The sequence below is a fragment of the Heterocephalus glaber genome, unplaced genomic scaffold, assembly GCF_053883595.1.
Source record: "Heterocephalus glaber isolate CG9 unplaced genomic scaffold, H.glaber_assembly_v1.0 deba00001428, whole genome shotgun sequence".
NCBI lineage: Eukaryota > Metazoa > Chordata > Mammalia > Rodentia > Bathyergidae > Heterocephalus > Heterocephalus glaber.
This window is the reverse complement of record NW_028258293.1, coordinates 12,647,159-12,660,353: the sequence shown is the minus strand read 5'-3', so window position 1 is coordinate 12,660,353 and position 13,195 is coordinate 12,647,159. Positions and strand designations below refer to the sequence as shown.

At 40.9% G+C, this 13,195-nt stretch overlaps 1 protein-coding gene across 1 annotated transcript in view; it reads right to left on the bottom strand.

Annotated features, from left to right (window-relative positions):
- The window catches only part of Sergef (secretion regulating guanine nucleotide exchange factor), a 220,468-nt gene that overhangs the window by 205,661 nt on the left and 1,612 nt on the right, over positions 1-13,195 (bottom strand). The window contains 4 exon segments of the mRNA XM_087211592.1: positions 4,170-4,230; positions 7,308-7,402; positions 8,999-9,154; positions 10,697-10,832. Of these exon segments, the coding sequence (XP_087067718.1) occupies positions 4,170-4,230; positions 7,308-7,402; positions 8,999-9,154; positions 10,697-10,832 (448 nt within the window).

Sequence of the window (13,195 nt, the reverse complement as noted above, 5' to 3'; positions counted from 1 at the left end):
AAGCACTTGAATACACATTTCTCTAAGAAGTTACATGAATTAGCCGGGCGTGGTGACACATGCCTGTAATCCCAGCACTGGGGAGGCTGAGGCAGGAAGATCACTATGAGTTTGAGGCCAGCCAGGGCTACATAGTGAGTTCAGGACCAGCCTGAACTACAAAGGGAAACACTGGCTCAAAAAAAAAAAGAAAAAAAGAAAAAAGAAAAAGAAGATACATGAATGACCAATAAACACATGAAAAGATGCTCAACATCACCAATCATTAAGGAAATGCAAGTTAAAATTACAATGAGATACCAACTTACACTCACTTGTATGCTATAGCAAACAAACAAGACAAAAAACCCAGAAAATACCAATCACTGGTGAGCTTGTGAAGGAATTAAAACTCATATGCACTGTTGGCAAGAATGTAAAATGGTACAACTGCTATGGAAAACAGTATGGCAGTTCCTCAAAAAGTTAAAAATAGCATTACCATATGATCCAGGAATTGTGCTCCTGGGTATATATCTCAAAGAAGTAAAAATAGGATCTAGAAGAGTCATTTGTTCATGCTAGCATTATTCACTATAGCTAAAACAAGGACATAACTCAAGCGTTTAATGACAGATGAATGGGTAAGCAAAATGTGGTACAAGTATACACACAGCACGCACACACACACTCACACACACATACACACAGAGGAATATTTTCAGCCTGAAAAAGTACAGAAATGCTGACATTATACTCCATGGATGAACCATGAGGACAGTTTAAGTGAAATAAGCCAATCAGAATAAAAGACCAATATTTTATGAGTCCATTTGGATGAGGTTCTTAGAGTAGTCAACACTATAGAGACATAAAGTAGAATGGTGAGGGCAGGGAGATTGGAGAGTTATTGGGTATAGAATTTTAATTTTTCAAGATGAAAAAAGTTCAGGAGATGGATAGTGATAATGATTTCGCAACAATATGAATGTACTTAATACTATTGAACTACACACTTAATTAAGATGGAAAATGTTACGTTATATTTTACTGCAATAAAAACTCAAAAAAACAAATTTATGAGAGAGACTCAAGATACCTATCAACCAACTGTAATATGCAGAACTAATTCAGACCCTGATTCAAAAGACACTGGATATTTAATGATATTATAGAATTGTTAATTTTTTAGGCCTGATGATGGTATTACAGCAACATTTTCAAAAAGAATATTTATCTTTTGGGGTTACATATAGAAATATTTACAGATCAAATGAGGGAGAGAAGGACTTATAATTAAGTTAGTCAAACACATAATGCAAACTGTACTACTGGATAATGAATACTTAAGACTAACAATTATATTCAATATTTTGCAAGTCATATATCTGATAAGAGGCTAACTTTTTCTGTGCTGGGGATCAAACCCAGGGCACCCTACCACTGAACCACATCCTCAGCCATCCGTTCGTTCATTCATTCATTCATTCATTCACTGTTTTTTCTTTTTCTTTTTCTTTGAGGCATGGTCTTGCTAAGTTGTCCAAGTGAGAATTACATTTGTAAATCTCCTGCCTCAGGCTTCCTCAGTGCTGGAAATACAGGCATGAGCCATCACACCCAGCTTTAAGGGCTTAATTTCTAAAACATATCAGGAACTCCTACAACTCAATAACAAAAATTTTAGAATGCACAAAGACTTGAATAGACATATCCCCCAAAGAAGACATACAAATGGCCAACAGGTATATGAAAAGATGATCATTACCAGGAAAATACAAATCAAAACTACACTGAGAAGTCACTTCACACCTGTTAGGGTGGCTATTATTTTTTTAATGTGTTAGTGGGGATATGAAGAAATTGGAACTCTAGTACACTGTTCCCAAGAATGCAAAATGGGGCTGCAACTGTAGAAAGCAGTATGGAGGTTCCTCAAAAAATTAAAAATAGAATTACCATATGATCCAGCAACCCCATTTCTATCTGTATATCCACAAGACCTAAAACCCGTATCTTGCGGAGATATCTGCACTCCACCCCCAGGTTGACCGCAGCACTACTTACAAAAGCCAAAACATAGAAATAACCCATGTCTCTCCAAAGATGAGTAACAAAATGTAGCACATGCATTTGACAGAATATCATTCAGCCTTTAAAAAGAAGAAAATCCTGTCATTTGTGACAATATGAATCTGGATGACATTATTCTTGGCAAAATAAACCAGACGCAGAACAAATACTGCATGATACCACTTATACTGGGCACCTGTGATAGTTAAATTCACAGAAGGAGAGAATACAATGGTGACTGTCAGGGTACAGGGGCAGGAGAAATGGAGAGTTATTCAATTGGTGTAAGGCTTCAGTTAGGCTAGATGAGTAAATTCTTGAGGTCTGCTCTACAACGGTGCCTACAGTTAACACACAAGTGTAGCATGGCACATCTCAACATCTAAGAATGTAGATTTCATGTTACATGTTCTTGACACAAAACACACACACACGTGCACACACACACACAGCTCAAAGGGACTTAAAGAAGCTTTGGGAATTTTGGATATGTACCATGATAGTGGTGATGATGACATCACAGATATTTGCAAACCTCCAAATCCATCAAATTATAAAATTAAATATGTGCAGTTATGTCAACTTTACTGGAATAAACTTGTTTTTTAAAAAAGACTAGCAAGGGGCCAGGGATTTAGCTCAGTGGCACAGCACCTGCCTTGTAAGTACAAGGTCCTGAGTTTGATCCTCAGTACCACAAAAAATAAAAACAAAAAAATTTAAAAAGACTAGCAAGCACAGAGAGTTGGTAGACAAGGGGGGAGAAGAATTTTTTAGGCAATTTTTCTTAACTTACTAATTTCTAAGAGGGGAACTTGCTTATATAAAAAAATATAGTCACAACCCTACAACTAAACAATCATACTAGTGGGCATCTATCTCAGAGAAATGAAAACTGATGTTCATATAAAAACCTGTCCACAAATCTTTATAGCAGCCTTTTGTGTGTGTGTCGTAGTGAGGACTGAATCCAGGGAGTGCTGTTACATCCCCAGCCTTTTTTTTTTTTGAGACATGGTCTCAGTAGTTGCCCAGGCTGGCCTCAAAATTCAGATCCTCTTGCCTCAGCTTCTCAACTAGCTGGAATTACAGGTGTGCCCCACACCCCACAGCTTTCCTCTTGAGAGCCCCAAACTGGAAACAAACCAAAGGTTCTTCTGTGGGTGGCTAGTTAAACTGTGGCTATAATGGACTCAACTGTGTCCCTCCAAAATTCAAATGTTGAAGCCCTAATCCCCAAGGTGACTATATTTGGAAACAGGACCTATAAGGAGATAATAAAGGTTAAATGGTGTCTGTCATATGGTAGGGCCTTAATCCAAGAGGACGTGTGTCCTTATAAGAAGAGGAAGACATGAAAGACCTCTCTCACTCCACCAGTGTACAGATGAAAGGCTACAGAAGGGCAGAAGAAGCCAAGGAAAAGGTCTCACTGGAAACCAGTCCTGTTGGAATACTGATCTCGGGCTTTGAGCCTCAAGAACAATCAGTAAATTAATTTCTGTTGCTCTAGCCATCTAGTCTGTGGTATTTTGTTACAGCAGTCCCTCAGGACTTACACAATGATACAGCCATACCACGGAATACTACTCAGCAAAAACAGGAACGAATTATAGGTATGCCTGAGAAAAAGCCAACCCCAAAAGACTACACCTGGTACAGAAAGCAGGCTTACCTAAAGCTTTAAATTAAAATATTTACCAGAAGGCAGTGCAGTTCACTGCAAAGGATGTGGGCCTTGATATCCAGATTTCCCAGACTCTGATCCCACCTACCTTACCCCATGTGTAACATGCACAAGTGCTTTAACCTCTCTGGGCCTCAGTTTCTTCAAATATAATAACTTAACTCACATCACTCCCTGCTTGTGAGGATTAAATAAATCAAATCAAGACAATCTAGCACCATGCCCAGAACAAAAAGAGCTAGAAACTTTCATTTCCTCCCTCCCTTCTGCTACAGGCTTTCCCACGTGACATCTGCCTTATGTTCCCTCCTTTTAATCAGAACTGTAACACAGCAAGGACCCTTTTAAATACTCCTTGAAAGATCCTTCTCCTAAAGCTCAGCTGTTCCTTCTTATATGCCCATTTAGGAAATAAAGGCAAAATGATCACCTGTAGCAGCTAATGCATGCCTCAGTCCAGCAGCAACACAAATAACCTTCTCTGTCAGAAGCTGTCAAAAAAAAAAATTTTGATCTCAGTATCATCCATCTAGAAAATTTCATGTACTTTATGCCCAGTATGATGCAGCATGGTCCTCACAATGTGTCTCTTTAAAAGTCCCCTGCCACAGAGCGTGGTTGTACACATCTATAATCCTAGGTACTTAGGAGACTGAGGCAGGAGGATCCTAAATTCAAGGCCAGCCTGGGCAACTTAGTGAGACCATTTTCAAAATTAAAAAAATAGAAAGAGATGGGGATGTAGCTCAGTCACTGACAAAAATAAGTAATTATAAATATGTAAAGCCCTGCCCCGAACATTTCTACACATAAATACATCCTAGAAGTAAAAAATTTCTAAAAGGAAAAACAAAATTTTTTTAAATACCATCTCACAATGCCCCTCATAGCTGGGAGGGATCTTCAAGATCATCCAGTCCAGGGTTACTAAATGTTTTTTAAAAAGGCCAGATAGGGGCCTGGGATTTAGCTCAGTGGTTCCACCACCTGCCTTGTAAGCGCAAGGACCTGAGTTCGATCCTCAGTACCAAAACAAACAAACAACAACTCCCCCCCCCAAAAAAAGGGCCAAATAGTAAATATTTCAGAGTTTACAGGCTGCACAGCTTCTGTTACACAACTTGGCTCTGACACCATAGTACAGAAACAGCTATAGAATGTACAAAAATGAATAAGCATGGCTGTGTTCCAATAAAACTTTACTTACTGGCAGCTCTGGATTTCCCAATCCTGATCTAGTCCAGTCCCTATCCAATGCTAGACCCTCCTCAGCAACACCAGCCCTGCTACACCGCCCTCCGGGGACACAGGCTCGACACCTCCCCAGGTGACTGTTCCATCTCTGAACAATTCCATTTATCCCTTTAGGTGGAGCCAAACCCATCTGCCTGCAGCTTCTGACAACACTTTCCAAATATTTGAAGACAGTTGTCATGTCCTCTCTAAGACATCTTGTGGTGGTTTTAAAAATAGGTCCTTGAATTCTTTGATACTACTCCCTTCGAGATGTGCAGCTCAGCTCCCCTCCTCTGTGTGGGCTGGACTTAGTGACATACTTTTAATGAAAAGAACAAGGACACAATGAGTGACTCAGAGACGAGGCGATACAATGCACTGAGCTCCCTGCCTTAAATCACTCCTGGGGAACCAGAGCCACATGTGAACAGGCCCACAGAGAACTCCACATGGCAAGATATGGAGGCCTCTTGCCAAGAGCCACAAGAGAGAACCTGGAAATGGGTCCGCAGCCCAGCCGAGTCCACGAGCTCACACACAGACCCAGCTGCGACCTCATGAAAAACCAGCTCAGCTATTTTTTTGATTTCTGCCCCACAGAAACAATGAGATGTTTCTTGTTTAAATCTGCTATATTTGGGGGCAATAGATAACTAATGCAGATCCTTTCTTTAGGTCAAATAGTCCCAGTTCAATCACCCATTACTAGGTTTCAAATTCTCCCTCCCTCCTGGTTTCTCTCCTCTAAAGATGCTCTGTTTGCTTGATCTCTCTCCTTTAAAGGAACTATTATGCATCAGTCACTGTCCTCATGGGGCTTTGTCACATTTGCTTTGTCACAGGACCACAGTGTCTTTCTAAACTTTAAGACCCTCAAGAGAAAGACCCGAGTCTTACTTTTATGCCCAGGACCTAAGCACCAGGCCTACAACAGAACATAACCCCCAAATGCAGTCTGATCAGCACAAAGAAAAGAGCTCCAGCCTTTTTTCTTCTGATGCTGTACCTCTACCAGTGGAGTCCCAAGTCACTTTAGGTTTTGACAAGATCTTCTTATTTGACCTTGCTCATATTGTCTTTTAAATATACTTTCTTTCCTTCCTTTCTTTCATCCTTCTTTTCTTTTTTCTAAAATTAACTGAAGGTCTTGACATGTGGTCTCAGTCTCTTTGAATATCACTCAGATAGAGATCTCCCTCTCCTGATCCACTGTCATTGCTTTAGTTTGGCCCAGAATCCTTTCCTGTCCGGATTGTTAGCAAGCTTCCTAAGTAGTATTTCTTCAATCCGTCCTCCACACTATCCTATCGGGCCCCTCCCTAACATGCTGCTCTTCACATGTGTCGCATATGACAACCCTGAGTGCCCGCCTCCCCACCAGCCCCTCACTGGCACTTCCACCTGTTCCTTATATTTCAACCATACTAAACTGCTTATAGTATCCCGAACTTGTTTTATGCTTCTATACCTTTGTAAGCAAAGCTTTCTTTGAGAGCAACGTTCTAGGCACTGTTTCTTCTGCCTTCTCTCTTCTTACAACTACTTTGCACTTCCTCTCTTCCCAAGCCAGGTAAAGTTTTACTCAACTTTTAAGACTTGGCTTAGAGTCTCACCCAACCTTCTCCTGGATAAGAGTTCATTCCTCCCTCCTTTGGGCTACACATGCATCTATCATAGTTCCAACATGGCATTGCATTCAAACATTTATTTATCAATCATGTACTACTAAACTAAAAGATTCTCAAATGGAAGACAGGTTTTCTTCACCTGTGTCCCCACTGCCTACACACAACAGCTGCCATTAACTAAATGAGTTTCTATTCTGTTTCACTTTGGCACATTCCTCCCATTGTTACATAGGCTGCATTACAGCCTGTCAAAATGTTTTTATTTACTGAGTCTATCATCCAACATATTTCAACCACTGTTCCATTCTGTCTTCTTTAATGATATGAATTATAATTATGCTAACTTAATTATAACATATGCAGGTTCTTACAAGGCCATCTATTTGCAATTATTATTACTGTGATCACTTACAAACATGTTTCCCATTATTACTAATTTTAGAATTGTAACATGTCACTAATGCCCTTATGAGATGTATTACCTTTATTGTTTTAGTTCACAAAGCCTTACCATGTGTATGAGGACTAACAGAGGTTTTTCCACTCATAACATCAATCCCCCCTAAACTAACTTTTCCCAACCAAATTCACTACCCCATGGGTTTTCAGGGACCTAGCCACCTGTTATTATGGGTGAGGGTAACTATGACAGCATGGAAACACTTTAACGGGACATAGGCAAGTCAAACATTACATGTCCTCACCTCAATGGCCTGGGGAACCACACATCTTCGAGGTCCATGAAGAACACCTAACTGGCCGAAGGAGTTTGATCCACATGATAGAACTTGACCATTTTCTGCAAAATATAAGTAAATTACAAATCTAAGAAATAAGACATCTGTGCCCAAAGGATAAGAGGCACAAAGGGGATGAGAGGAAGTAGTAGAGATCCTGTGCACTTAGCCCATATTCCCTGCTTTATTTCTCTAGGAATGAAAGCAGTGGGCACTAGGCTTTAATATAAATTAGTATATAAATTATTATACTACATCATTAATGGCAGATTATCTGTGCAGAACACTTAGCTCAGTGCTGAGTATTGGGATGGAAAGACACTTTTTCCCCACTGTTCATGTTTCCATGCGACAAAATTTCCATTCTTGTAACACTCCAGGCCTTTCTCCTTGCCTTTCCCCATACTCACAGCTCTCTAGGGAACAAGGGGTCATGTAACCAAAGGGTAAGTTTGGGAGAAGGAACAGGACACCTTCCTCTCAGGTATTCTGGGCTGATACATAGTAAGGGTTTTCTCTATGGAGAAGTTCTCTAGAGTTTGGAGGGAAATTCTAGACCAGAGAAGTTTTAGAACCACTTGGCCTCATAATTAACCCTGTCCTCCAACTCAGCTTTATCAGTAAAAGCCTACAGTCTGGCCCCCCAGCTCTGAGGCTCTGTATCTTTCTCACAATCAGTTCCAAATGTAGACAGGAAACAGAGTGTCATCTAGTGAGTCCCTACAATCCCAACACAGGCAAAGTACAGGGAGTGTGGAGAATAAGAGACAGCCAACAGAGAGAGGTGAACAGCTCTGGAAAGTCACAGGCTAAAAAGCTTGGAATTTAAGCTGTGCATGTGAGACTCCACAAGAGCTTGGGGCAGGAGGGGGACATGATCAGAAAATGCCTGTGCCAGAGGACTGTGACAAAGAAGCCAAGTTAGAAACCATGGACGATTCTTTAAATCCAAAATGGACAGCTGCAGAGGGCAAAGCCAAATAGGTCAAAACTGATTCAAAGGAAAAGTTAGCTGACAAAAGTTAACGACTGCCAGCTGCTCACAAGAGCATTATTCTATTAACCCTTTGATCATATCCCTTTACATCCTACTCTGTTACCTGGCTTCACAGAGATTAAAAAGTTCTGTCCAGCTAAAAGATAATTAGTTCTGTCCAACTAAAGCTTCCTGCTCCTGATACATGGGGCTGGGGGTGTTGCTCAGTGGTAGAACACTTGCCTAGCACGTTCTTGATCCTCAGTACTAAAGAAGAAAAAGAAAACAAACCCATCGTTCAGTGGGGAAAATCCCTTCTTGCCGTAGAAGCCCCTACTTCTCATACTTCCCCATCACATTCCCCCTTGATGGCCCAAACTGGTACTCCTGGACAGCTAGCCCAGCACACACCTACCATGAACTTTAGGGATGGGAAGCAGCCCCAAAGATGATCTAGTCCTTTCCCTAGTCTCTAGCAAAAGTTTTTCAGTCTGATCCTGATCTCCTTTGCTACTGACACTGTCTCTGTAAAAGGTGTCCTGCAACTTTCCTAGACCAGCGAGAATATTGTATGTGTGCTTTAAACACAAAGAGGCTTTACTTTAATTAGGAGTCACCACCATTGTGTCGCTCTTACCCAGAGCCTTTGTAATGACAAAGATTTACCTAGGAGTGAACTTGCCTGTGAGCATAATGGTAAAATCCCAGCCACAGGCTACCTGTTGGATGCGACAGCCACCAAGAGATTTGCAGATGGTAAAACACAGAACATCCTCTGTGTGACCAAGCCCCAACTGCCCATCTTTGTTCAAGCCACAAACAAAAAGGCTTCCTCCATCTGCAAAATACAAAGGTTCTGGTGATAGTGCACACAGGGGAAATCACAACTGCCAAAGTGAATGAAGAGTCTTCATTAATTATTTGAAGTCAGAGATAATAACTTTTTATCACCCAAGCTAATGTCAATAATCTATGTATATTAATGTGCTCTGGAGCCAAATGACACACGTCACAGGCCTAGAATCTAATATCTAAATAGAAACTCTAAGCTTTGGAACAGGCTGGGGGCGGGAGGCACTAATCGATTACCAAATGGCACAGTATTTCTTCAACACTGAAATGTGCCAGGTAGTAAGAGCTTTATGTGCAAGGCCAAATACTTATCCTTTAGGTACAGTGTCTATGGCCAACAAGACTTCTAGAGGCCCGTGAAAATGACTTCATTTAAAAATCTTTTTAAATGAGAAAAAAATAAAGCAGTTAGAATGTATATATAGCACTAAATCCAGCCTGGGATATATTCATCTTTATAGCGCCACAGTTGTAAATTAATTGTTAATATTTCCTTACAGAGGAAGGTGTCCATGAAAAGTGCCAAGGACTCACGGAAGTCATAATGCAGCCCTATGAACCCACTGGTTCTCCTCATCAACCATTATTATCCCCACATAGAGTGGACCCCCGAGTTATGACCAGCCTGACATATAAACAACTTGGCTTACAACTGCAATTTTAGTTTTAACTTATGACCAAATCTTGAATTATGACCCAAATGCCAGCTACCTGTGCTTCCAGATGGTCTCAGATACAGATTTATCTCTTAAAGAGTTCTGGAAGGAACATGACAACATCTTTCCAGTGTGGGGTTAACTGAGAAATCCCGGGCCAGTGTCTCTCTAAGGACACTGAGATCTGCCTGGATACAGGAGAGAGACTGAAGGCTGTGTAAGGAGCCTGAGCCTTCACTGACCAACGTGAGTTACAAGCAGCCCGCCTGAACAAACTGAGTTTGTAAATCAAGGGTCCACTGTAACAGATGAGGAACTGACTGGCACAGAAAGATTATCTGCCCAAGGCCACACAGCTAACAAATTACTGAACCAGGATTTGAACTCAAGCAGTTTGATTCTAGAACTTGTGTTTTTAACCAGATGCAGTATGCCCTCCTTTGCAACACCATGACACTCATAGTACATGTGTACTATCGTAGGTACCATGAGGGAAAAATAAAGACACTACAGTGTTCTTGCTCCCAATGAGTGTTCAATCTAATAGCAAAGACTTCTAACTCAGATGTGAAAGTTAAATGACAATATATAGTATCAATATGATACATGTTCTAACTCTGTCACTAATCTGCCTTGTGACCTTAAGCAATCAATGTTCCTCTCTAAGACTCATTTGACTAATGTGGGGATTGTAGGTTGGCTTAGATCTCGTGAAGTCCTCCTAATTCTTAAAATCTAAATTTCTCTAATGGTAACTTGGCTCTTTCCAAAAGGGTTCTCCTCTGCAAAATACGAAAGGCCGAAATATGGTAATATAACATCCTAGAGGAAAATGTCTAAATAAGAAAGTAAGTGGCTACATAGGAAATTACCTGTGACAACTGTAGAATGTCCCCCTCCTCCTGTGATCTTCCTGACACACTCAGGTTTACAGAAGTCAGTCAGTTGCTGGGGCAAAAGCACATCTTCCTTATGGCCAAGGCCAAGTTGCCCATAGCTATTTGCACCCTAGGGATAAAATAAGGTAAAAATGAAAAGAAACGGGAGAGCCAAAACTGCCAGTGTCTACTTACTTGTCCCATTTTCCCTCACCCTGACATACCTCTCTGAGTCTACAACAGATGCGATTCTATACTTATTCTTAAGAGGTTGTTACATGCAACCTACATTTAGATATCAGACCCATACTCAGAATACCATAATTTCCATTTAAGAGGAATCCTTTGGATCTAGAATGTATCCAGTGATATTTGATATTTCTCACACCTCTCCTTTCCAATGCTCCCACCCCCACATACTGCCTTTGGGAGCTAGCACAGGGATTCCTTCTGATAAAAGCCAGTTACCCAGGCTGGGGATATAGCTCAATGGTAAAGCACTTGCCTAGCATGCACACAAGGCCCTGAGTTCAATCCCCAGCACCACTATAAAGTGCTAGTAAGTAAAGTAGTTTGATACTGTCACAAATATTTTTAAAAGCCCAACTACCTAAAGAGGTTAAGGAAAGAAAAATGAAGGGAGAATAGAAACAAAGTGGGCAGGCATCACTTTGGTACTAGTTCTTACACCTTCTTCCCACACCCTCACTGAAAAAATTGGCAATGACTTTCTGTAATCAAATTTAGCTAAGGATTTTGTGCCCTCAGGCAAAGTGCACCATTATTTCATTTGTACATTGAAAGAGGTTGGCAGTGATCTCCAAGGGCCTTTCCAAGTACAATGTTTGATGAATCCAAGATTCCACATGGTGAGATTCCTGTAAGAGAACACATCTCCCCTTGGCAGGCAATATCTCTACTGTTATTATGCAATAAAAGTCCATAATACCCGATCTGAAACCACTGCAGCTAGATATATTCAAGACTCAGAATTTTACAGATTTTAGAAAAGTAGTATTTTTCATATATAATATATATTGCTGCAGCAAGTCCTGAGGGCACCATCCTATAAGCAAATCAGTAATATTTCTGCAGTAAAAGATATAAATATAATAGTGAACTGAGACTATAAATAGCCTTACATCCAGTAAGTTTCGGGTGTTCAGAGCTTTTTGCATTCACAGATAAAAATAAGAGATTGTGGCCATGCAAGGAGAATCTTATGAAGAATTCAGAAATTCTCATGATTTTTTCAAGTGTCTGCTCCCAGCTGGTTTTTCCTGGAGATAAGTGCTAAAACCTTTGAAGTACATTTGCTTTTGAAGACACCTAAATGAGGAAAAGTGGTTTAAAATAACTCCCAACAATGCATGCAAAACATACACGCTTAATAAACAAAATCCTCCTCCCTCCTCTTGTCTTGTTTCACAGTCATCCCGGATGGAGAGGACAATAAATGGGAGAATAAGCCACAGCAGAGGACAGATCCCAGAGACCCCAATTACCAAGCTGCATGCCGGACATTCACCTTTAATCCTCACAACACTAAAGAGAAGGGTAATATGGCTCTCATTTTACAGATGAAGAAACTAAGGCTCACAAAGGGTAAGTAACTTCCCATAGTTACACAGCTGGATAAGCAGCGAGTCAGATGTCTTGCTCCTTTCACTAGACCTTATGGTATCTATAAGGAAAAAAGAATTATGTGGTGACCCAGCACTGAGCTCACCTGGCAGGCCACTGGCATGACCCTACCTAAAACATCACCCATCCCCCTTTTCTGCTTTATTGTTCTTCATATCACTCTTTGACCTTACAGTATAGCTTTGTTACCTGTTTACTGTCTACCTGCCCAACTAGAACATCAACTCCATGAGGGCAGCAACTTTGTTTTACTATTTCTCCTGCATGTGACCCTGTGCTGGCCCAGAAAAGATGTGCATGTTATCTCTACAGTAAGTGAATATAAGACCCTGTGAGTCCCCACCAGGAAAGGGCAAGTGCACAGGATTTCTCTGTCAGCTCGGAGATCTCTGTGGCTGCCCCATTACCAGGCTTGCAGGCTGCTGAACATCTGAGGGGAAAGTGAGGCACGACCACTCTGGGGTTCAAATTGTGGTGCCAATTTATGTAACAAAGCAAGAGGCCCTAAATCCAGGATATAGCAAGACAAAAATTTAATATAACCTATTACAACTGTATTCGTTTCCCTTCCTTCTAAACATTCCAGACACACACACACACACACACACACACACACACACACACATCCCTAACAAAGTAAATCCCCTTATTATAGCCTAAATTGTGTCCCCTCAAAATTTTTATAGTGGACCCCTAACCTCCAATACCTCAGAATATGACTGTATTTGGAGGCAGGGCCTTTAAGGAGATCTAAGGTTAAACGATGAAGTCAAAGGAGTGGGGCCCTCAACCAATATGCCTAGTCTCATTATAACCAAAGACACTGGGGATGTTCACCCACAAAGAAAA